The sequence below is a fragment of the Alexandromys fortis genome, unplaced genomic scaffold, assembly GCF_014885135.2.
Source record: "Alexandromys fortis isolate MF-2015 unplaced genomic scaffold, M_Fortis_MF-2015_v1.1 scaffold_40, whole genome shotgun sequence".
Classification (NCBI taxonomy): Eukaryota; Metazoa; Chordata; class Mammalia; order Rodentia; family Cricetidae; genus Alexandromys; species Alexandromys fortis.
The window spans coordinates 1,374,431-1,399,427 of record NW_026067966.1 but is presented as its reverse complement, the minus strand read 5'-3'; the positions used below and the strand labels follow the sequence as shown (position 1 = coordinate 1,399,427).

Sequence of the window (24,997 nt, the reverse complement as noted above, 5' to 3'; positions counted from 1 at the left end):
ATGACTGTCTGTCTTCTTGTCTTGACACACACTCTCCACAGTTGTCATTCTGGAAGGCAACAGCTCTATTTTGTTATTTAATTTGTAGGTCCGAGGCTCAAAGAGTTGAAAACTTTAAAAACATTTCTTGCCAGTTGTGTTCCTTATTTTCTAAACACTTCCTCATAACTTTGTTTTTCTGCTAGGCCATCCACACTAATCTTTCTTCCTAGCCATTTAGTTCATTACCTCTGCTTTACATGTATTATATTTCAGTTTACATAATTAAATCTTGATTCCCCCCCCCCCTTTTTTCTTCTTGGTTATCAAATGGCTTTAACTATTGAGGCTTTGTTAGTATCTTCCTATATCATTATAACCATGTATGAGCTAATTTTTAGTATTTAAATCTTTAATGTATTTGAAATTTACTTTTTGCCAATTTTCTAGGTGAGAAAATGGAATATTTACTGCAGAATATTTAATGAACCTCCAACTGTCTATTTAGCAAACTGTCTTAGAGCTATCAAGCATGTACCAAACTCATAGATGATCCTTTCTTTTCTGCTTTAAATTTTTAAATGTTGGCTAGCACTTCAGGTAGTATTATTGTCACTGTAATTTGCTCTGCCTGAAAACTGTGGAATAATTTTGACCCCTTGCATGTATGTATGTCTCCCATGTGTGCCTAGTGTCCACAGAGATTAGAAGATAGTGCGTGATCCTCTGGGCCTGGAATTACAGGTAGTTGTGAACTGCCTTGTGGGTGCTGGGAACTGAACCCAGGTCCTCTGGAATCATCTCTCCAGCCCCTGATCTTCTTTTCTTTTTCTTGCTTACCTGCCTCTCAGTGCATCTGAGATCGAGGAAAACTTGTATTTGGCCAACTAGCGAGTGTTTGAGAACCTCTTCAATGATGGAGTGGAGTGAGTTAGATAAAACTAGTCATCTAAGTAAATACTCAATCCATTGTCCCATTTCCCTGCAAATCGAAAGTGCTCTCCTGCTCTCCAAGCCTGGCATTCTTCTGGCATTCTCTCCATGGAACCACCACCCAGTGTCGATCCTTCTCATCTTTCATTTATTGGTTTGGCATCCACCCTTTCCTCCAGGGCTTTGTTAGTCTATTAGCTGTATAGTGAGCATTCTTTATGGCTTTAGTTTGAGTTTCTCTATGGCAAAATGATGGTGGACATTTTTTTGTGTGTGTCTGTGTTTTAATTTTGCTATCTGGATAGCCTCCATGGCAAAGGTCTTCTCATGTCTATTGTCCATCTCCCATGCCTGTCACAGCATAGCAAGGCCTCCTGCTATCAGCGTAGCTTGTGGGTCCTGATAGCCTTGGTCACTAGCTGAGCTGGTGCTCCTTCCATTTCCCGCCATCATTTCTCTACCATGCTGCACTGTGTGGAAGGAAGTCACTTGGCATGGCCAACCCTCATGAGGGTGGGGTAGCTAAAGGACTATTTGGAACTCTTCCTTGTGAGAGATTTGCTTATTATCCTCCATTTATTAGTTTGTTCAATCATTTATTTATGTTAGTTGGGGCTTACGGGTACTTAGTGTATGGTTTATGTTACAGGACAACACATTCTAGTTTGTTTTATTGTTCCCAGTGTTCCCAGTTTGGGCACTGAGAGGTCTTTCATTTGATGGCTGTGCCCCTTCCTCATATCCCCGCGTGGGGGTGGGGGTGGCTGCTTTGTTGTGTTGTTTCAGCTCTTGCCTGTTTCTTATGTTTTCAGACTCTTTAGTCTCATCTTGTCTAGTTCCTGCCCTCATCCCGGAGTCATCCATTTCTCCAAGGTCCCTTGGCTCCTTCTTGGAGAATAATTGAAATAAATATCTAGGCACTAACAGGGCTTGTTGCTATCATATGTCACTGCTTTCAGAGCCTCTTGCCTGACAAGCCAGAGACTGTATGTGTATACACTAATGTGTGTATATGGTGCACCTCTTACTATACAGCTCTCTGTATCTATAGTAAGTTTCATGAGAAGTCATGGTGATGTCCAAACTCTAATCTAGCACCACCAGGATCATGCTGGTCTTCTTTTATTTACCCATAACCCATCCCCAAAACACACAATAATAGCAATGTAAGTGGTTCCCACTCCTGCCCCCCCCCCCTTGGTCCTTAAATTCCAACATTCTCGGTAACAAAGTTGCTACTTTGTGTTCTTTTAGTAAATCATTTTTCAACCAGAATATAGGATCTGCCCACAGCTCTTTTTCATTTAGTTTAGCCAAGCCTAAACCAGGCATGAAGGCTTAAGTAATATAATCACAGTACTCCAGAGGTGGAGGCAGGAGGATCACAAGTTCAAGGTCTTCCTTGGCGATTTAGTGTGTTCAAGGTCAGTCTGGGCTTAGGCAACAGCAGCGCCTGGACGACTCACTTTCAAGGTCATTCGGTCTGCCCTTCAGCAAGGCTTCTCTGGTCTAGTTACTTTTCTTCATAGACTTAGCCCTTCATGGACTTTTCCCACTAGACATTATTTATTTTTTCCTTTTAAACGTTGCTTCATTAGTTAAAGGGCCATCTGTTTCTCTTTCATTGAACTGCCTTTGAACCTCGGTCAAAAATCAGTTGGCAATATTTGCCTGGCTCTATTTTTGGGTTCTTTCTTTTTCGTTGATTGATGTGTCTGTTCAGTTGCCATACAGCCTCGATACCTAAAATCTACTGTAGCCTCGTGACTTTTGAAAATGGGCAGGTAGACTCCTACCTCTTCATCCTCTCTTCCTCCTTTTCTCCAGATTTGTTTGGATGCTGGCCATTGTATGTTAATATGGTGAGTGATAGGACTATCTTTTTAATACTAACCTTTTTATGTTGATCATTTTTGGTTTGACCCTCTACTGTAGTGGTTGTTTTGTCCTGCTCCTTAGATGGGACCCTTAGTGACTTCACTGATGTACCGTGAGTAGTGAGCCTTGAATTCTTCCTCATCTGCTACCAGTTTGGGGGCTGTTTGACTCTTACCCTCGTTGCCAGGATTCTAGAATTCATGCGCACATCATATTTGATAGCAAACTCTAGTGAGACAGCATCATCCTGGGATACAGTGTACTTTAGTATTTCAGGTGCTTTATTTATCTGAGGGACTCTGTCTTCTGATGTAGCTTTCCCTACATTTAACGTGCCATGTTTTGTTTTTTGCAACCCAGGACTACGTGGTATCTAGTTCTTTAAAGGGTTTTATTTTTCATATATTTTATTCAGTCTTCTACTTTATAGAAGTGGTTAAGACAGGTTCTAGTTCTTTTTTTTCACCATCATAGGAAAAGTTCTAAATAATGTTTTTGAATCTTGCTTCATCCACAGTAAAATCCTATTAAAGTGTGAGGGAACAAGCTAAAGCACCTGCCTGGAGCCTGGCGTTTTTAATGTAGATACTGTGGTTGCAGAGATTGTCATCTATACCTTTGAGCATGGACTCTGCTAACTCAAGGCTTTAGTAACAGTAATGACTTTGGATAGTTTTTAGTTCTTTTACACTTCCTAATTTACCCAAAGAAAGCATTATAAATAAATCACTGTGATTATAACCTTTTGTAAGTACTACCTAGGATACATATTATCTACACTGCCTCATAGAAAACAGTAGATTGAGGGCTGGGGAGACGGCTCAGCTAGTCAAGTGCTGGCCATGTAGCCTGAGTGGGGGTCTCCAGCACCCATGTGAAAAGTGGGGCGCTGGGAAGGAGAGGACAGAGAAAGGGGAGTCCCCATGACTTATGAGCGAGCTAGTCTAGCTCTGGGTTCAGTGTGAGACTTTGTGGCAGGAAATAAGATGGAGGCAAGAGACATGGCTCAGCAGATAAGTGCTCTGGCTGTTTTCCCAGAGGGTCTGAGTTTGCTGTCCAGCACCCATCTAGCAGGTCACAGCCATCTATAACATCCATTCCAGAGGACCTGATACCTCCTTCTGGCCTCTTCTGGCACCAGGCATGCATGTAGTACACAGACATATATGAAGGCAAAACTCTTGTACACATTTAAAAAATGGAGCATGATACAGAAAGACACCCAACTTCAATCTCTGGCTTCCACATATATGTAAACCTACATGCATCTATATGTACATGTGTATACACGTGAATGCAGAGAGAGATATGGGGGTGGGGAGAGAAGAATAGATTGAAAGTAAACTGTAAAAGACTTCATGTTCAGGTCCTAATTGCTAGCCTTAGTCAAGGAGAAATATCGTTTTGCATCTCTTCACAAATGCTATTGAAGAATAACGGTCATTTAAGAGCATTGCATATTTTTTTTCTAATTTAGGTAAAAGAAAATAATAAGCAAGTCAACTAGAAAGACAACTGTCTCAGTCTCACAAAACCTCAGACTTTTGACAATTAGTAAACAAAACCAACACTAGGAGCCTTTCTAGTAGAATAATACAAAATGCATGTTGTCTGGAAACAATGCCAGCATGTTGGGCCGCATGGAAAGACTGATGCTTGTCTGCCTTGCTTGTAATCACACGTGGGAAGTTGAGGCTTGAGGCCTGTCAGGAGTTTAAGGTCACGTGGTACGCAGAGGGCGCAACATTGACCTTGGGCTTGCTGAAGGCTGGGAAGAGGCAGGCTGTTTCTCTCACTGTTGCTGTTCAGGTCACGGGTGTCTCATTTCAGAATTTTCCATGTCTGATTCCCAGCTGAAGCACGCGATTGTTTAGCAAATGTCTCCATTAAGGCTGGCCTCCTAAATGGGTGGAAAGGGGGCACTGATGTATTTATCTGTCAGAACTTTTTCTCCTTCAGCCTTTCTCAGCTGATGTGCTTTTCAGCTGGTTTACCATGCAATACCATCTGTAATGATGTAGTCAGTCAATGCCCTTTTCCTCTCAGAGCGATCACCCCGCCCATACACAGAGACCACATTTTAAACATGTTAGAACAGGTTAGCGCGAGGCAATTGGCTCTGCGTTCTTTCTACTGATATATGTTACTATATTTATTGCAAGAAACAAATTTACCTGATGTGATTGAATTGCAATTATTTTGGGATGACCCCGAGACTGTGAGTGTCTTGTTTGACAGATTTGACTCGTAATAGTCAGATGCCAGGTATGCAGAGAGTGTGAAACGGAACAGACAGAAAATCTTTCAGTGTGAGATTCCTTCTCTGAAATGATCTGTGAGTAGCATCCAGCAGTTTTATAAATACGAAGTAAACCAACAGCCGACAGAAAAGCAATTTAATGCCAAATAAGCCCGGAAGTAATTACCCGAATCAAGCGAAATGTTGCCTTCTGTAGATGGGAGCAAAATATTTGGTTTTGCTCTTAGTTGACTGTGATGACGAGAGCAGGGTTGTGTTTGTATTTTCTTTTGCTTCCTTTTCTGCATTTATCTAAGCAAATGAGGGATTATTTTTAAAGGTTCTCTTGCACTTTCTTCCCTTTAAGAGTGATTGTTTTAGTGTAAAGTATCCTCTTCAGCTTTGATGAGAGGCCCTTAGGTCTAAGGAATGTCTTCATCTTGTATCCATCCATTGTGATGGCTGTAAAATTGTTCAAGGGTGTCTTTTGTTCATGAAACTTTTGCTAGCAAGATACTTCCTATATGGGGATATTTGGATTGCAGTGTTGCTGGTTTGTGTGCTAGTTTGGCATGTTCTGTAGACAGGTCAGAAAGCCCAGGATGTTGCATCTCAGCAGGGTCTGGCCATCTTGTGAAGGATAAACAGATTGGCGTGGACATGAGCATCCTTTGGACCACCATTTTCCAGGAAGGGCATGTCAGATTTGGGCTAACCTCGTGCATATAACTGCCACTCTAATTGGACTTGATGCTCCCTCTGAGGTTTTCAGTGCCTTCCCTGCTGAATCTAAGCATACAGAGGGTCTAAGAAAGGAGAAGTGGCTTTCACAAAAAGACTTGATCTGGGCGTATAGCTGTGTCCACTAAAGAGCCAGTGTCCAAACCAGCAAACTCAAATATTTGGCTACAAAATAATCATAACCTGTGAGCGTTCAGCTTCCTGGAACTTCAGAAAATGGCATGAGATTCAGCTACTGATTCCAAGGTAGAGTGGACTTGAACAACATCAGGAACCAACTTTGCCTTTCAGATCGACCTCCTAAGGTTTATTCAGATGTGAGAACAGCTTTACTTCCTCATGGGCTCAAGGGGAGAATCTTTGTAGGACTGTTTTTTTCTTTATTCAGTTTTGCTTAAGTGAAAAATTTCTTGTTTGGGATTTCTCAACAGTTCCTTACTTTGTTCAAATAGTACACTGGGCTCAATGGCTGGAAGTCATGATCATCAGCCTGTGTCCGTCCGTCCTTCCTTCCTTCCTTCCTTCCTTCCTTCCTTCCTTCCTTCCTCCCTCCCTCCCTCCCTCCCTCCTTCCTTCCTTCCTTCCTTCTTCCTTCCTTCTTCCTTCCTTCCTTCCTTCCTTTGCAACTCATGGGGATATGGACATAGCCAATCACTGTTACTTTTCTTTATTTCATAGGTGAAGAGTGTGACATTGACATCAATGAATGTGACAGTAACCCTTGTCATCATGCTGGAACCTGCGTGGACCAGCCTAATGGTTATACCTGCCACTGTCCTCATGGCTGGGTGGGAGCAAACTGTGAAATCCGTAAGTATTTCACCTGTGGACTACTTAGTATGTGCTTTGCCTTCATCAAGAAGAAGATGCTAACTATGACCAGAAAGACCCCATGTCAATGACAGGGAAGCCCATGAGGCTCAGAGGGACCACTTCCCTCATCCCTGTCTCCAGAGTCCAAGTAGTTCTTCTGTCTCTTGCTTCCTGCCATGCCTGTTCCTTGAGATTACATCCAGCCTTTTTTTTTTTTTCCACTGACTATGAGCATCCTCAGATGTCATCCAAAGTTCACTGCTACTCGGTCAGCCAAAAAAATGTGCTTCACAAAGTGTTAGAATACCACAAAAATAAATGCACCCTTTGCTCTGGAAAGTCCAAAGAGCAGCAAGAAACAGTACAGGATTTGAATTTACGTTGCCTTTGTGTTTTTAGGTGTCTTTGAATTTAGCAGGTTCCTTTAGTTGCTTGAAGAAGGAAAGTCCGTCAAGGATGAACATGGAAAGAGAAACTAAAAAGCAATGGGCTGTAGGTGAATGACTTGAAGTTTGGAAATATCAGGATCAGGGTCTGATGTACTAGAACAGTGTAGCGCCCTGATGGAGGTGACAGTGACTGACATGGAATTTGATTTTTATCTGTTTTGAAAGCTGACAAATATTTCCTGCCCAAAGGCATTTTTCTTATTTATTCAGAGCAGTAAAGTGTCATCTTATCCAACTGGGCTGAGTCGGGGAGTGCTGCCTCCCAATTCCAGATGATTCTCTGCATTGAAATGGTGTTCAAAGAGTGCTTCTTCCGGAACCTTCTCTCTGCTGACTGTACTCTTTGAGGGATAAGAGTAACTAGGGCTGCCGTGTGTGTGTATGTGTGTGTGTGTGTGTGTGTGTGTGTGTGTGTGTGTGTGTGTGTGTATGTGTGTGTCTCATCCAGTAAAGTGCTTTCTGGACAAGTATGTAGCCCTGTGTTTAGATCCTTACTGCCTACACAAGAAGCCTTGTATAACGGCATGAATTTATAACCCTAATGCTTTGAAAGCAGATACATGAGAATCCCTCAGGTTTTCTGGCCAGTTAACTTAGCCAAATCCATGATCCACAGGTTCCAATTAGAGACCCTCTCTCAAAAACAAACAAACAAGCAACAAAGCCAAATAAAAGTGGGTAGCTCTGGAGGAATAACACCTGAGGCTGAGCTGTCCTGGTCAATGTGTTGTCTCCCACATTTTAGACATCAGTGTCTCAGCTCCAGTCCATTGTGGTCTGATCAGGTGTCAAAACTGAGTAAAATCTTTTCTTGATAGACAAGTTCCTTTTCTGGCCACAGCATAATGTTAGGCATTCCCTCCACCTAGAAAGAGATTCCTGGGCAAATTACAATTCCTTGGGGGTCTACTATTATAATAGTATGATAGCAAAAGAAGAGACACAAGTATCTCTCTTTAGAGCATTTTCTTTCATGCCAGAAAAGTTACAATTTGTTTTTAGACCTCCATCTTGAGGTATTTTATGTGAAAGTTTCTGAAATATGCCTATGCCTGAGGCAACTATTATAAAAAGAATAAAAAGAAGAGATAAAGTTAGAAGGTAGTGTCTGGTGGCCATGCATAAGGACCACCTCACCATAGCATCTTAGAAGATAGTGTCTGGTGCTCCAATGTGGGTCTCTGTCTCTATCTCCTTTCATCGCCTGATGAAGGTTAATATTCAGGAGGATGCCTATATGTTTTTCTTTGGGTTCACCTTTTTATTTAGCTTCTCTAGGATCACGAATTATAGGCTCAATGTCCTTTATTTATTGCTAGTAACCAAATATGAGTGGAGGCAGTGGTGGGGAGGAGGCAGAAATCTTAAATAAATAATAAATAAATATAAAAACAACAACAAAAAGAAGATAGTGTCTGGTGGCCATGCATAAGGACCAGCTCACTGTAGCATCTTCGAAGGTAGTGTCTGGTGGCCATGCATAAGGACCAGCTCACTGTAGCATCTTCGAAGGTAGTGTCTGGTGGCCATGCATAAAAACCTCCTCACTGTAGCATCTCAGCTTTAGCTCCTCTGGAAAAGGCTGGCACTCTTTTTTTTTTGTGACTCCATTTTAGTTGGCTATAAATGGTTCTCACTATGAAATCTGGACTGGCCTTTGACTCATAGTCTTCCTGCTTTAGCCTCTCTGGGTGGTACTGAGTGTGATATTATTTCTATTCTGATAACTTCTCCCACTGTCTCTGAGCAATCTCCCATGAAGACATGACTGATTAGGAGGTACACTTGAACATCAGAAGATGAGTCTGTTTTTGATCGTTCCCTAAATTTGTAAGAGGTCTGAAGATTTTATTTTTGTTAGTGATGTAGATATATGATTCTACCAAGCCAAAGATTCTAAATTTTATTTCAATAGTAGGAGCTGAGCTGATATACTAATATAAGAGGAACTTTTGTGAAGTTCTTCTGTGGATCAATGCTAACAGTTGCTGCCTCCTTTGTATGTTAAACATACTTAAGTTTCTCTTGAATTATACAAGTCTTGTAAGATGCAAATTCAGAAGACCACTGTCTCCTGAACTGATAAAGCTAGTTTTCTCCCATCTAGAACTGGGATTGATGCTAATCCTTCCTAGGCTGATGTAGGCTGATGTTCGTGTACTTCTAATTGGGTATAGCAATCTGAGTTGGCGTTTATCTCTTTTAGGGCTTGATATTGTTTCATGATTCCCTGGCTTTGAGGGTTACTGATGTTTCTGCACTTGTAGGGGAGTTGTTTTCTCTTACAGCTTTTAATAATGTTTCGTTTCATTGTATTTTTGATATCCTGACTGTAATCTGTTATGGAGATCTTTTTCTCTGGTCATGTCTGTTTGGGGTTCTAGATGCCTCTTTTATTTGGATGTCTGATTCTTTTCCTAGACTTGTGAAAATTTCTTCTATATTTTGTTGGCTATATTTGCTATGCTTTTAGTGTTCATCTCCAAATTCAGCCCATGGAGTCTTAGGTTTGGTCTCTTGATCTTATTCTAGAGTTTTTAGATCTTGTGGTCATGCTCTTTTAATTTATTTACTTCTTGTTATAGATGATTGATTGTAGTATTTCATTAACCTTGTCCTCCACCCCTTAGAGTCTTTTTTTTTTCTGCTTGATTGTGGCTATTGGTCATGCATTCCACTGTGTTTCTAAATTTTATTCCTTGAGGATTTCTTTTTTGTTTCCAAAATTTCCATCTGTTCATTTTTTCAGAATCTCAATTTGCTTGCTCTTCTGTGTTGCCGACTTCTTCATCCACATCGCTGATGCTCTCTCATTCATTTTCCTGGCTTTTCCTCCCATCTTCCCTCATGTTGCTGACTTTCTTCTGCAGGCCCTGGACTGGATTCATCTGTTTGTTTGTGTCCTTTCACAGATCACTCATCATTCTTACCGGAAATATTTGGAAATCTTCACTTAGTGCTTTAGCCACTTAAGTGAGTTCAGTGGTTGAGGGCTTGGGAGCATTTGGAAGAGTCAGTGTTGCTTGTTTCCCTCATGTTCCTGACACTTCCTTGTTGCATCTGTGCATCTATTGGTTTGGAAAGCTCTTCTGGGATTGGGAGGTGTATTACCTTTCTGTTGAACAGCTTACTTTGGAAGGTGCAATTCCCCAGGACAACTAGGTGGGGGGAGACAAAACCGCTTTTAGAAATGACTACATCACACTGTATAAAATACAGAAATAAACTTAAAACTCAAATATGGCACATCAATATATCACCATTGACTATAAAATCTGAAAATGGCAGAACCACCGTAGAGTATGGTACAAAAATAAACATTATTTGCAATAAATAAATGTGAAAGAGTAAATGGATGAGATAAGGGAAGGAGCAGAGAAAGGGGACGAAACGGGAAAGAGAAGCAAGGTTAAATAATCAGAAGAGAAAGAAGGGAGGCGGGCGGAGAGAGCTGTAGAGAGGAGCAAGAGAAAGTAATTTAAAGAAAAGGAAAATAAAAAATTGATTTCTCATTAAGCACAAAGTTCAAAAGGAAAATTAGGAAGCTATAAGAGGGGGAATACAAAATTAAAACCCGATAGTATTAAAAGCAATAAAGTCAGAATTCTACTAAATGTAGAAAGAAATGAAAAAGGAGGAAACAGAGTGTAAGAGAGAAATAGAAAGGAAAACTATTCCTTTGAATGGAAAATTTATAGATAGAATTAGATAAAAATGTAGAGGGAAAGACAAATAGAAGCATAAAAACTCTTAAAAATACCACAAGTAAGACTCTTCTAAATGCTCACAGTAAGAGGGTGGGACTCACCCAATAAGAGAACTGGCTGCCCTTTCAGAGGGCCCAGGTGGCTTGGTTCCCTGCTCCTCCCTGCCAGCTCACAACAGTCTTTAACCCCAGTTCCTAGGAACCGGGGTGCTATTCTGGCTTCCATGAGCACTGTATGCATGCGCTACACATACACACGTGCACACAAAACACCTATGCATATAAAACAAATATCTCAAAATGGGGCATCACAAGGGTCACCACAAAAGAACAAAATGAAGAATTGGGCCAACTTATTTTTTGGTTTTTGAAAATTAGAATGACAGTTGCATGCATGGGGTGGATGTCAGCCAAACTGTGGACTCCGTAGTTAGTGGGTCTGTCTTTGAAGAGCAGTCTTCGGGGAAGTACTTTTCCTTCTTTGGGTGGCAGGGGCCTCTCGCTGTTGACCACATCCAGCTTTCCATCCTGTGGATTGTACACTCAGTATCTCTGGAGAATCCTCAGGTCATAGTCCTCTAGTGGCTAACGTTTCAGTTGGAGATGTCCCCTGAGTGCACAGGACTTGGCCACAGCACCAAGATGGGTCCAGGCAGAGGCCCATCTCAGTTCTTTCAACATCCCCAGAGCGTGAATCATCCTGCTGAAGGAATGTGGCGTCATGTGCACCCTGTTCTGGAACTTCAAAGTTCACAGACTCGACAGCTGTGACGGACAGTCAGGTGGCTTTAGAATTTCATCAACTCACTGCCTTGGGTTTAGCATTGTCAGACCTATGCTCAGCTGATGAGCTGTGTCACCAAAGGCAGGCCATCTCTCCTTAGGCACCTCCCAGCCTTAGCCAAGTCCCCTGCTGCCTGGGCCTCTTAGTTTGTCATAATCTGTTTTCCTCTTTTCCAGAACTGCTTCTTCTCCAGGCCTTCATGCCCCAGGGGCAGTGGCAGGCCAAACTGAGAGACTCCCTGGCCTGTGGATGTTCTCTAGTCTCTGGACTCCACTGTAGCTTAGTTTTTCTTATATTCTATTTTTTTATGTGTATGTTTTGTCTGTGTGTATATCTGTGTACTGTGTGCATGCCTGAAGAGGCTAAAAGAGGGTTTTGGATTCCCTGGAACTGGTGTTATAAACTGTTGTGAGCCACCCTGTAGGTGCTGAGAATAGAATCTGGGTCCTCAGCAAGAGCTGCAAGTTCTTTTAACCACTGAGCAATCTCTCTAGCCTTCTGTCACTCAGTGTTTTAACAAGAGGTTATCTATCAAAACGCTGCCTGACTGCTGCCCCCTCACACACACACACACACACACACACACACACACACAGGTTGACAATATGGCATTTATTTTACATTGCTGACCAACCCATTAGAGAAGCCCACAGCATTTATTGAAGATGCTTCCTGTTTTCTTTTTCTTTTTTTCCAATTTGGCATAGAATAGAGACCACAGAAGTTAACCCAAGTGCAGTCAACCACATTGATTATGTTTATTGATTCCCAAAGTGTGATGGCTTTAGAGCCAGTCGGGTGCTACCACTTACTACGCATGATCTTGGCTATATTGCTCTTCGTAAGGTCTCAGTGGCTTCCCATATAACACGGAGATGTCAATAACATCTATAAATGAGCTACACTTGAAATGAAGAGCTGTGCCCAGCAGAGATGGGACTCTCAATAAATGCCAGCCTGAAATTAATAACCAAAGCTTTCGCACCAAGTGCAACTTTCTGGCATCCCTGTCGCTGGGTCACCTTGATGGCATCTCCAGTTCATTGCTTATGAAGCGGAGTCCGAGATTCTCACCTCTACCTGGTCACTCTGAGGTGACCCCCCTACTCAGTCACAGCACCTTGTGTGCTTCCAGCCACACAAGGCAGGAACACGAGGGTGTGGTGTTGTTTTTTTTCTCCATCAACGGCCTACACAATCTATGTCCATCTCTGATGTCACCCTCACTTGCTGCTCTGTGACTCTGTCCTCACCACCCCAGGTCAAGCTGCCACAGCTCTGCCCCAAACTAGAGTAGCCCCTAAACTAGCTTCTTACCCTTCACAGAAGTGATTCTCAACCTCCCTGATGCTGTGACCCTTTAATGCAGTTCCTCAAGTTGGGGTGACCCTCAATCATAAAATTATTTCAATGTTACATCTTAACTGTAATTTGGCTATGGATATGAACCACAACATAAATGCCTGACATATGATCCCCACAATGGGGTTGCGACCCTCAGGTTGAGAACCACTGTCTCAAAGCCTGTCTTTACGTGCAGCCAGGCAGGGCACGCAGACTCTTGCACCCAGCCACACCCAGGACTATTAAAATAAGAAATCCCTCAAGACCCAAGGCTATGCTAATCACCGCAAGAGCCTGGGTAGGACACTTGAGGGAGGTTCTTCTCCCTTCACTGGGCCTCTCTGCCTCAGTCTCCTCATGCTGACTTCCTTTGATCCTTTGTTCTGCTCTTCTGCTACAGGCCTGGCCTTATTCTGTGCTTTGCCTGGGAGAGCTTTCCCCTGCTCTTGCTCATCCCTGGTTTGTATCTAGTTTCCCCTCTCTTGCAAGCTCTCGTGACACAGTTAAACGAGCACCCAGTCGTCCCCCGCCCTGTTTCTCTACAGCCTCTCCCAGGCTGCCTTGGCGTACCTGTACTTTCACTGTTTGGTGGCAGTTTGCTGTTGCTGTGTCTGTCAAAAGACCCGCATCTCCAAGAGCTCTCTTATCCCCGACTTTCTTTATGTTTTACCATAGCACACAATAGGCACTCAAGTCATAGGTGTTCTATGAATGGGTGTGTAGCATGATTAATAAAACCCAGAGACAGAAATTGGGGCTCAACCTAAAGGTCAGAAAAGCAAAACAGCCAACCATTGACTCTTACCTCTATCTCAGTCTGAAATGGTGATCCTGCCTCCAGGAATTTCAGAATGAGTTTATGTCTGAGAGCTGTCTTCTCCTGTCTTATATTCCTCTCTAGGGCTGGAATTAAAGGCATGCACCACTACTGCCTGTTTTTCTATGGCAAACTGGTATGGCTACTGGCATTAATGGTGTGTGTTACCACTGCCTGGTCTGTAAGGCTGACCAGGGCAGCTGTTTTACTCTCTGACCTTCAGGCAAGCTTTATTTATTAAAATACAAATGAAATATCACTATGTGGATTTTTATGAAGAATGTCCCACTTATGTCTTAGTCAGTGTTCTATGGCTGTGGCGAGACACCATGACCTCAGCAAGGCTCTTATAAAAGAAAACATTTAACTTGTGCTTGCTTATAGTTTCAGAAGCTTAGCCCATTATCGTCATGGAGGGAAACATGGCGGCACGCAGGCAGACATGGTGCTGGAGAAAGATCAGAGATTTCTACATCCAGATCCATGGGTAGCAGGAAGAGAGTGACTCTGGGCCTGGCTTGGGCTTCTGTGTAGTGAGCTGCGTGGTGTCACACCTGATGGAGATGTATAATCAACTCCCGAGATGGCTAAGGCCTGACCTATGCTGTGATCACGCAATGATTATCAGCTGCCTGCATATGCGTGAACCTATGGGCAGTGCCCACCTGGCAGTTTGGGGTTGGCAGCCCATGCCTACTTAAGGGCAGAGAGAGAGAGAGAGAGAGAGAGAGAGAGAGAGAGAGAGAGAGAGAGAGAGAGAGAGGAGAGACGGGAAGAGAGAGAGAAAGCGAATAAAGTCCTGGAATAAACTGCAGTGAGAAGAGCTCTGGTGGTCGCGTCATCCTTGCGGGTAGAGGGTGGCCATGACACTTCTGAAACCTCCAAGCCCACTCCCAGTGACACACTTCCTCCAATAGGGCCACACCTCCCAATCCTTTCAAATAGTGCCACTCCCTATGAGTCTATGGGGGTCATTTTTGTTCAGGTCAGCATACCTTCCCATCTGTTCATCCCCTGAAGATCAGCAATGACTTGGTTTCTCTCAGGTTCATTGATGCTTTCGCTGGACAGCTCACCTTCAGCCATGGAAAGCAACATAATTTGAAATCTTACCTTGTGGCTGTAGGCAGGAGATGGCCTTGAGGATTGTTGTTCTGAAGCGACAGCATCACAAATGCGCTCCTTTCCAGGCTCTTTTTAAATCACATGGATGAGTAAATGAGCCAGCGTGGCTATGTTCACTAAGATAAATTACAAAATAGACACGGACAATTTATTTTAGAATAAATTATGCAAAGAAACCGAAGTCCAGTTTGGATAGATTTGGTTTTTTCATCTGCTTGCCTGTCTCACCTTGAACAGTTTCCCTACCAGGCCCCAGCAGCTCCCAAAATGCCCTTCCAGAAACACAGAACTTCAGACGAATTTAAACAAAAATGCAAATGATCCTTGAAACTCACAAGTAGGGCGTTTATGAAATTTTCCCCAAACAGCTCTTGCGAGAGCATTCCTGGTCACACACCTGCTGGGGCCCATGAGATAATCCCATTCTGCACGTTCAGGTTTAAGATTTCTTCTCCAGGCTGGGCTGCAGCCAGTGCAGCAAATGATTCGTGTAGTGGGACTCGGGGAAATGTGGAAAATCGATGCCTCGTGAAGATGGAGCCTGGATGGGAGATGGCATTTGCAGCCACCTGGTGAGGGTGCATTTGATGCCTCTCAGGCCCAGGGTTAGATTAGGCAGAGCCAGGCTGGCTACTAAACCAATTAATTAGCTTGTGGAGCAGACACCTTCGCTTCTGTCAAGAATATTTCAGATGGCAGTAAAGATGAATCTAGCTTTAAAGACGAGGACAGCCTTTTTTTTTTTTTTTTGAGAAATCATGATAGATCTCTCCTTAATATCACACCTTGGAATGCAGATACTTGAGCAGTGGTACAAATGAAGGGACATGCAAACTGTGAGCAACTCATCACACATGGGGCGATGCTGTGCTGACCTGTAATAGGCACGATGTTTTCTTCACAGCAGTTCTCACGTGGGTGTGAGAACATGTACACAATCAGTGTGACATGAATTTTTCTTACACACACGCACAAATCTCAGGAGTCTGTCACGAACTCTTGTGAGGGCCGGAGAGGGCCACAGATAAAGGTACTTGCTGCCGAGGCTTCACCCCGAGGATGAGGTAGCTTTTCCCAGTTCCCTCTGCTGCCTCAGCAGCTGCGCAGGCAGCCAGGGATGGAAACGTCAAACCAGATGTCACAGGCCTCCGCGAGGTATTCAGGGATTGGGTGATCGATCGGTCTGCTGGCTCCGAAGAGTCTTCATCCCATCTCTTCAGGCTTTCTAGAAACTTCAAAGCCAAGAGCAGGGCCCACTTTTCTGTTAGGCCTCCAGGAAATGGGTCTGCAGGTCTGACTGAGGCTGATGACCTGAGTGTCAGACCCAGGATGCACCTGGCAGGAGAGCACTGATACCATGGTGGAAGTTGTCCTTTGACCTTTACTCAATGTGCTATGACATGCATGCATACACATACTTGCACACACGTGTACACATGTACTCATACATACAAACATAATTAAAAAAAATTCTGATCCTCCCTGGCCATCAGATCTGAGCAGTCCACGAGCTGGAGTAGAAAGCACCCTGGCCACCCTTGTGTTGATGCTAAACGGATGCTAAAACGTTCTGTGGAGCCTTGGACTCCAGCCTGCTGCTGAATTTTTAAGGGAATGGATGCTATAATACTTGGAAACCATGCGAACCACACTTACTTTTTCAGCCAGAAAACAGAGTCATCTTTCCAAGCAGTCGGTAGCGATTGCCAAAAGGGCTGCTGACTTGAGGACTGAGCCTCAGTTCTGCTTTCAGAAAATACCTTCTGCCATCCGTGGAGACTCTTTGCAGTGTGTTACGTTGCTCTCCCTGTCTCTGTGCATGGGCTCAGCTGAGGAGTGAGCACCCCGAGGATGAGGTAGCTTTCCCAGTTCCCTCTGCTGCCTCAGCAGCTGCGCAGGCAGCCAGGGATGGAAACAATAAACCAGGTGTCACAGGCCTCTGCGAGGTATTCAGGGACTGGCTGATCTGGCTGTAGGCTCAGAGCGTCTTCCTTCATCCCATCTCTTCAGGCTTTCTAGAAGCTTCAAGACCAAGAGCAGGGCCCACTTCTCCATTAGGGCCTCTAGGAAATGAATCTGCAGGCCTGGCTCCTTGTCTGCATATCTGTGTCCTCTTCTTCAGTTTGTCCAAGGTCAAGAATAGTGGGTTCTCAGAGGCTGTGGTCCCCGAAGATGTAGCTGAGTGTGTGACAGTATTCTTACACAACCAGGTTAGTGAAAGGTGCCTTGAGGTGTGGTCCTTATTCTACCCTTCTCTTAATACTCTATCCGGACACCAGCAAAAGTCCTGCCATGTCAATGATGACCCTGCAGGGCGATGACATGACTCCAATAGAGAAAACTTAGCTCCTGTTGATTTGCGGTCTCCTTCCACATCCTGGTCCTAACAGCTGGACATTTCCATTGGTGTGCAAGTCTGCAAAGATGATATCACCTGTCACTGCCGACCAATTCCAGGCATCCATTTTGTCCCTGTTGACAGGGCTGGTGGAAGGTCTGGGGCCGCTGATGCCTTAAAATCCTCAGCCAGAGCATCTCCCTCACAGGATCCCAGCATGTCAGCTGGAAGTGCTAACCCTTTGGGTGCCTTCTCTTACTACGCTTCTTCACCGTTTTTCTGGCTGATGCTCACGATAGACCAGTGGGGTTGGCGTCACTGCTTCCCTGTTGCACGCGAAGGGACAGAGGCTCAGGGAGGTGGATCAGATGCTGGAGCTGGGATACTTACGCTGTTGTGATCAGAAGGGCTGTGCTCTTTCAACTGCTCTGTGGACGTCCTTTTATGGGCATTTATACCAACAGTTATTATTCATTTCTCGATCATACAAAGAGTAGGTCATTATTTCTAAACACGACTGAAAAGTATATAAAAGACCCTAAAATCACTTATAATCCTGTCTTCCAGAGGTGGTCACTGTTGATGCACACAGGACATGCAGACCTTAGCTCCTATCTTGTTTTCACTAAAGGAATGTCAGTTTCCTAGGCTGCTTCTCTTGTGTGGGTGAGGTGGTGAAAATAATGTATGTTTTGGGAGTTATGATTAAAGAAGATGTTTCTAAGATCTTAGCCCATCTATGGAAGCAGGGTAAACTTGCTAGTGTTATGAGCCTACTTTGAGCTTTTCAATGTCCAAGCAACTATTTTAAACTCACTGTGATTACTGAATTACTTTTGCCCGTGAGTAGGTCTCATTTGACTGAGTTCGATTTGTTTGTACTGTATAATGAATATCTTTCTGCCTCACTAAGAGTTGAATATTTGGATTGTCTTCCTCCTTTTGACTCTTGTAAATTGTTTGGGGGCTGGTGGGGTGAGGAGAGGACATGAGAGTGGGGGGACTTCATCTTTATCTACAACATAGTCTTCCTTTTTAAAAACATGTGAAAGGAATATAAAGCAGAGTGATAAACTATTAATATTTATTAGCTCTGAGAGGTAAGTACATGAGGCCTGACCTTATTTTCTGAGCTGTTTGTAAATATGCCGTGGTTGATTATTTAACACTGAAATATCAGGACCCTGGGATGAATGTTTTGTACACGGTGCTGTGCACATTTACGGGGGGTGGGGGGTGTTTCTTCAGCAGGGAGTCTAAAGTGGTCAAATCTGGGATGAAGTTCAACCATTAAGTTCACAAGAGGGGTCAAGTATCAGTTTGCAGCCTCCATTTCTGCATCCTTGCCAATTGTGGTTTCCATCATTTTAAGATAATATTTGCAACAGGTAGAAGAATTGTATTTTGAAAGTGACTATGGAGTTAATTACTTTTCTGGTTGTAACACAATATCTGAAGAGAAGCAACTTCAGGATGGCAAATTTTCTTGTGACTCTCAGTTGGAGGGGAGACAGTTCATCATGGTGGGAGAAAGCACATGTAGTCAGAAAGCAGACATGAACAGGAAACAGGGCTACCCCCCTCCCTGCCAGTGACTCTAGACTTCTAGTAAGGTTCCATCTCTTAAAGTTTCCGCATCCTTCCCAAACATCCATCAACTGGGATCCAAGTATTCAAACACAAGGTTCTTTGGTGACATTTCACATCTAAACCAAAGTAAGTGTATTCTTGATTTTTCTTTGTAATTTATCAGTGACCCTTAATGTTAAAGATTAATATTAATATTGGTTAATAAATATTAATATTAAATCTTGATCTGGATTATTCACAGAAAGACTCTTTCCTAGCTTAGATGGCCCTCATGTGAAGTTAGTGCCACGGTACACGGACTGCTACAATTCATGCTGTGCCGTTGCTCTGTCTCTGCCTTCAGACCTGCAGTGGAAGTCTGGGCACATGGCCGAGAGCCTCACCAACATGCCCCGGCACTCACTCTACATCATCATCGGAGCCCTCTGTGTGGCCTTCGTGCTCATGCTCATCATCCTGATTGTGGGCATCTGCCGCATCAGCCGCATAGAGTACCAGGGCTCCTCCCGACCCGCCTACGAGGAGTTCTACAACTGCCGCAGCATCGACAGCGAGTTTAGCAATGCCATCGCATCCATCCGGCATGCCAGGTAAGCTCTGGGAATCTGCAGCCAGGGAGATCTCACACCTGGTCTCCAGAGCTATGCTCTCATTAGGACTTCACAGCCATGAGAGAGGGTCTTCAAAAATAAAACAGGAACTGAACAAGGTACTGAAGATAGTCCTGGTCCACTTCATGAGTGACCCTTTAAGCCTGTGGCCAGTTATGGTTATATTGAATATATTCATCTATCTGATTTGTGTTGTTCACAACTGTACACACATGATTCTTCATCACTGTGCATTAACATTTGTTATAAATATGTATATATTTATGCATATGTATGTATGTATGCCTTGCATGTCACATGTGTGTGTGTGTGTGTGTGTAAAGGTCTGAGAGCAACTTGTGTTATCTTCAGATGCTGTCTAGTTCCTTTGAGATAGGCAGGGTCTCTCACATTAGAGATCTGGGGCTCACCAATGAGGCTGGATTTGCCTGCCAGCATGCCCTAGAAAACTTCCTGTCTCTGCCTCCCCAGTGCTGGGACTACAGGCCCATGCCACCATGTCTAGCATTTTTAGCAGGGTCCTGTCCTGGGATTGAATTTAAGTCCTGTGTTGGCAAGGGAAAGCTTTACTAACAGACATCCCCTCAGTCTGACGATTTCTTGCTTGCTTTAAAGCAGTCACTATGAATGTAGACTATCCTCTTAGATTCCAGGGCCTACAGATGTCATCAATCACTGTCACCTGATGCTTAGAGTTTGTGTTTTGGAAGTCAGTGTCCTTTCCTGGAGGAAAGTCAGGAGCTGGTGTGACCGGAAGTGTCATTACTACGTTCCCTGCCTCTCTTCCATCTGGCTCCCTCAACCGTCTGCAAGCACAGGTCTCTCCCATCCTCTCCTTAAAGAACAAGACAATTGTTAAATTATAGGATATTAAATTATTCTGTAAGTAGATAATTACATATTTACTTCTCCTAGATCAATGATAATGCTGGGAAGGCCAGCTAATAGCTGGCTGTCATTCTAAAATCAGCAGCAAAATTATTTCCTATGAGTTGATGGAATAATCTGAAACACGCAATTCAGAAAGTCAGTGCACTGAGTTTAGTTTTTATAAATAAAAATACATTTTGGGTTGTGTGTGTGTGTGTGCCTATGTGAAGTTGCACTTAGAACCCAGAAGGTGTTGTATCCCATGAAGGTGGAGTTACAGGTACTTTTGAGCTCCTTGGAACCAAACTCCAGTTCTCTGCAAGAGCAGTAAGGGCTCTTAACCACAGATAGATCTCCCCAGCTCCCTCGGGTTGGTATCGAGAGTGGAGCCTGTGAAAACTGTTGGCAGTATTATCTTTATTAGGATGATGTATCAATAAAGATACAAACATACTCCAAATCTGTAGAGTGGAAGCAGAAGATAAGAGGTTCATAGTCTTCCTCCCTCCAAGGGAAGTTCCAGAAACAGGAATAGTTTCAGAGAGAAGAGCTGGAGATGTGAATTTGGACAACTTGTAGCATCTGCCTCAAAGCCTCACTGGGAGCTGCACCCTGGGGTTCTTGTGGCTGTGAGGGAGAGAAACTAGTGGACGTGGTACCCACCTACATGGCTGTGCACCTGGATGTTTCCTCTCAGGGTCAGTTCAGGCAACCCAGCTTCCAGGAAGCCCAGGGCCAATCCACACAAGCCCCACTGTTTATTCAAATCTTTTCTTTCAGTTCTGTTTCTCCAACAGGTCCTGGCCACGTAGCAAATATCACTAAAATCTGAGGTCTGACATGAATGGATGATCTCAGTTTGTGTTGGCAGAGGATGTTTTGTCTTGTCTGAGTCCTCGAGTGCTAGCTCAGTGCATGGCCCCGGCAGAGGGTGAAAAAAGGAGTGGAGAACAAACACTCTTGGTGCTGAAGTCTCCTCTCTCTCTGGTACTCTCAGAAGAACTTAGCTCATAGGGGAAAGTGAGAGGATAGCTTTATACTTGGATATTTGGGAGACCCAGGAATAAGAATCTCAGAGAAATGTGGCTAAGATCCTTTGTAATCCCCTCTAAGTGGAGGAATATGACATTTCAGGCCCAGATTGTTTGAGAGAGATTGCTGTGGAGCTTGATGCTTCTACAGCTCTCTGGGAAGATAACCGAATACTGAAACAGGAAAGCAGAGGCGGGGTAGCATTCACCAACCTGGTTCCTATTTATTGCTCATTTTTATCAAAATGCACAGTGCATAATCCTAGCCAGCAAACTCCAGTTTTCTTTAGTAAGCACAGAGGAAGCAGTCCCCAGGAAGGTCACACATTCCCAAGAATCAGGAATTCAGGGTAACTTCTTGCTGGAAGGGCTCTGTAGCTACAGCCTGATCTGCCGCCTGCCACAAAGAGTCTGCAGCCAGATCTCTGGTGAGTTGGCTTCTTAGCTCTCTGTTCCTGGAAACTCTAGGAAGAGCTGGGCCAAACTTGGTCCCTTTAATGTTCCCTTCTCTCTAGTTTCCAAACATGGCCTGTAGCAAATGCACATTCCACGGCTGTTTCCTGGCTGTGAGCCTGGGAGTGATACTGAGTTGGAATGACCGCAGCTCAGTGACCAAACAAGATCCATTCCAAGTGGGTCACCTGAGACGTTCATGAGGGACCAAAAAGACATTTGGTGCCTCTGGTGTCAGTTATCAGCTAGATTGAGAAGGCATTTATTTCCTCTCCTTTGTCCCAGAAGCCACCTGCCCCACAGCTGCCTTACGCTCAGGTGGCAGAGCAATTATCACTATCAGCAGGAACAGATCCATTGCTTGCTATTTCCGGACGGTGAGGTCACATCTTGGTGCCTAGGCCTATCGCCGAGAAGTGTTTATAAAAGGTAGAAAAAGGAGAACAGAAAGACATATTCTCTTATTCTCAGATAACACACCTTTAAATTCAGGCCTTGTTTATCATTAGATCAACCTGACATTCTTTATGGTGTTGTTTTTATTGCTTTTGGGAGCTAGGAGAATGTGCTAGTTTTCCTGTCTTATTTATGACTGGCTAGAGCATCTTTTGTTCTTTCAGAGAACGAGTTAGACACTCAGGACTTGTTATCAAATATGGTTAAGATGCAAGTGTGATGTTGGTAGTATTTGTACTGAGACCAACTAGGGTGGGCCACCTGTAGCCCATTGGCCTCATATGGCTCAGGATAGTTATAAATGTAGTTCAATACAAAATTGTAAACTTACTTAAAACATATCCACAAAACAATATATATATGTAAGTGTATATATATATTGCCTTTTTATTGATTTGTTTTTGTAAATTATATGGTTCTTCAGTGTGGACTTTGTAGGTGAAATCGTAGTACAGAGAAGAGAAAGGGTAGGGTACCTCTCTTGAGAGTCTTTGGTGTGGCCAGTCTTTAGGGCCATTTCCAAGGAACAAAGGAGATATTAAAAGCAGTTACTATTTCAGCATGACTGCTAATAGGCATCTATTCACCACCTTGAGAGGTGCAGGAGAGACAAAGACAGCCTTGTCTCAGCTTAGGGGTGCTCACACACCTCAGTGTCTGTAACAGACACATTCTTAGCTTCCAGGTTTAACTTAACTTCAGGTTTAACATTGCACCTCATTCAAGGAGACAGAGTTCACACTGATTAGGCAGTTGAGTAGGCAGCTCCTAGACTGCTGGTCCACTCTTCCTGTCTTAGTGTGACTTCAACCAGCTCTTGTCGTCAGCATCACACTTTCTGACCCGTGCAGATGACCTCATTGGCATTATGCCACCTAATCAAGTGAGTCTGGGCACAAGGTCAGGTGTCCTGTTCTCTCGTGCCCTTTGCATGTGTTCAAGTGAGTAGGCCTGGACTTGGGCTGTCACATGCAGCAGGTCTACAATACTCTTTCCCGTACCTTCCTTATCAGTCTTCGGCCCCATGGTGACACTGAAGTTCTCAGCCATTTGAATTCCTGCTTGGCGCAAAACTGAGATATCTAATTTTCCGGGCTTTAAGAAGACAGATTCTTTTTCTTAAGTGGCCTTAAAAGGGTGCATTGAGCTTGTTCAGTTGTTTACATTGCTTTTCTTTTGGCCAAACAATTGATTCATTTAGTCAGCTAATGCCTGTGATTCATCCTGACATCAGTGTTCCCAGAGGAACACATCCCAGGGCCACCAGGCTAGGGCCGAGGAGGCTCTCAGTTGTCAGCTTTCCTTCTAAATCATCACTGTTATTACAAATGCATCTAGCTCTTCTGTGAAAAATAATCTATCAAAGTTCTCTACCATAGAGTAACCTCCTATGTTTTTACTTGGGAGCAAGTAAGGAATTTAGCAAGTGTCATAATGTGGCCACTTTTCCCGTCCTAGGGTTGCATGGGCCTCATCCAGACAGACTAGCAGGCTATATGCTGAGGTCCAACCCCATGTTAATGCCAACACTGTTTGTGGGTGTTCAGCAAGGCCTTGCAATTCAGAAACAATTCTATTTAGGGCCTTTTTTTTTTTTTAACATTTTAATGGTCACTGTGGGTCAGTGGTGGCAGAATGTGTTAACCATGCATTTAGCATGGTGTTCCCTCTGTGCTCTTGAAGGCCAGCCAATCTTGAGTGAATTGGAAGGCAACTGATGAAGGTTTAAAAATCAAAGATCATTTCAGGCATGGTGGCAACTCACGCCTGGAATACCAGGACTTGAGAGGCTGGAGCAGGTGGATTACCATGAGTCTGTGCCCTCTTTCTCAATCCCCACTCACTCCTGCTTCTCACCTTTGTATGTGAGAACGCAGACATTCAAAAGCAAACAAAGAGAGAAGAGCACAGAGGGAGGGAGCCATGGTAAGTAAGCCCTTCTGATTTCTCGGGGACCCTTCTCAAACTTTCCAAAATTTGAGGTGGTTGTTCTTTTAAAATCTCTTTTTAATGAACTCTGTTGGAAGTAAAATAATTTATTATTTTTTAAAGAAAAAGCCGTATATATGAAGAAGAAACAATGGTGGGTTCCCATGCGAGACTTTAAACTGTTTTACTCCGGAGGCTTTGGGGAAAGTGAGGTCTCGCCTGGGAAGAGACCACCCAGAAGTTGAACTGGCCATGTTTTAATAATTATTCTCTAAGGACTGGTTTGGCAGAAAGTCTTGCACTTGGAGTTTTAGCTCCTCTGGCTTCTGGGCATCAGTCCTGCTGCCGAGGCGACATGGCTATGCATAGATGTGTCGGGCAATAGCTTGGTACTCAGAGGAAAAGGATGCTCCTGGAGCCGAGGGAACTGATGCGGAACGCCGCCGCATTTGTGGGCAAACCCCTCAGTGCTGTAGGTCATTTCCTTCCTCTTGGCTTTTTGTGTTTGGGATTTCAGATGATCTCAGAGCCTTTCCAACTGACTCCCTCCAAACCTCCAGGCCAGAGGCTGTCTGTGTGCTGCCTAGGGACCACCACCTGCCATTTTGCTCACTAGTCATGAGAATGGGTGGAAAACAAAACCATCTCTCCAGATATTTATGGGTCTTGAAGTAAAGGAGAGATCAATTCATGTTGTCTTAAGTCTGGTGTGGAGCTGTCCTGCCTGATTCGCCATGATTTATCCTGGATGCTTTAACATTAATCTGTTTTGTCTCCTGAACTAAAGACTAATGTTTATTCCCCAGTGTTAATATCAGGGTGCCTCAAGTTTTTATACATGCTAACGAATGTATTTTGGAGTATTTTTATAGTTCTTGAATGTTAATTTTTGTGTTTTATATATATATATA

At 43.7% G+C, this 24,997-nt stretch overlaps 1 protein-coding gene across 1 annotated transcript in view; it reads left to right on the top strand.

Annotated features, from left to right (window-relative positions):
* The window catches only part of Dner (delta/notch like EGF repeat containing), a 296,201-nt gene that overhangs the window by 268,948 nt on the left and 2,256 nt on the right, over positions 1–24,997 (top strand). Inside the window, exons 11-12 of the mRNA XM_050154164.1 lie at positions 6,449–6,580; positions 19,080–19,326. Of these exons, the coding sequence (XP_050010121.1) occupies positions 6,449–6,580; positions 19,080–19,326 (379 nt within the window). The remainder of the gene's footprint in view (positions 1–6,448; positions 6,581–19,079; positions 19,327–24,997) is intronic.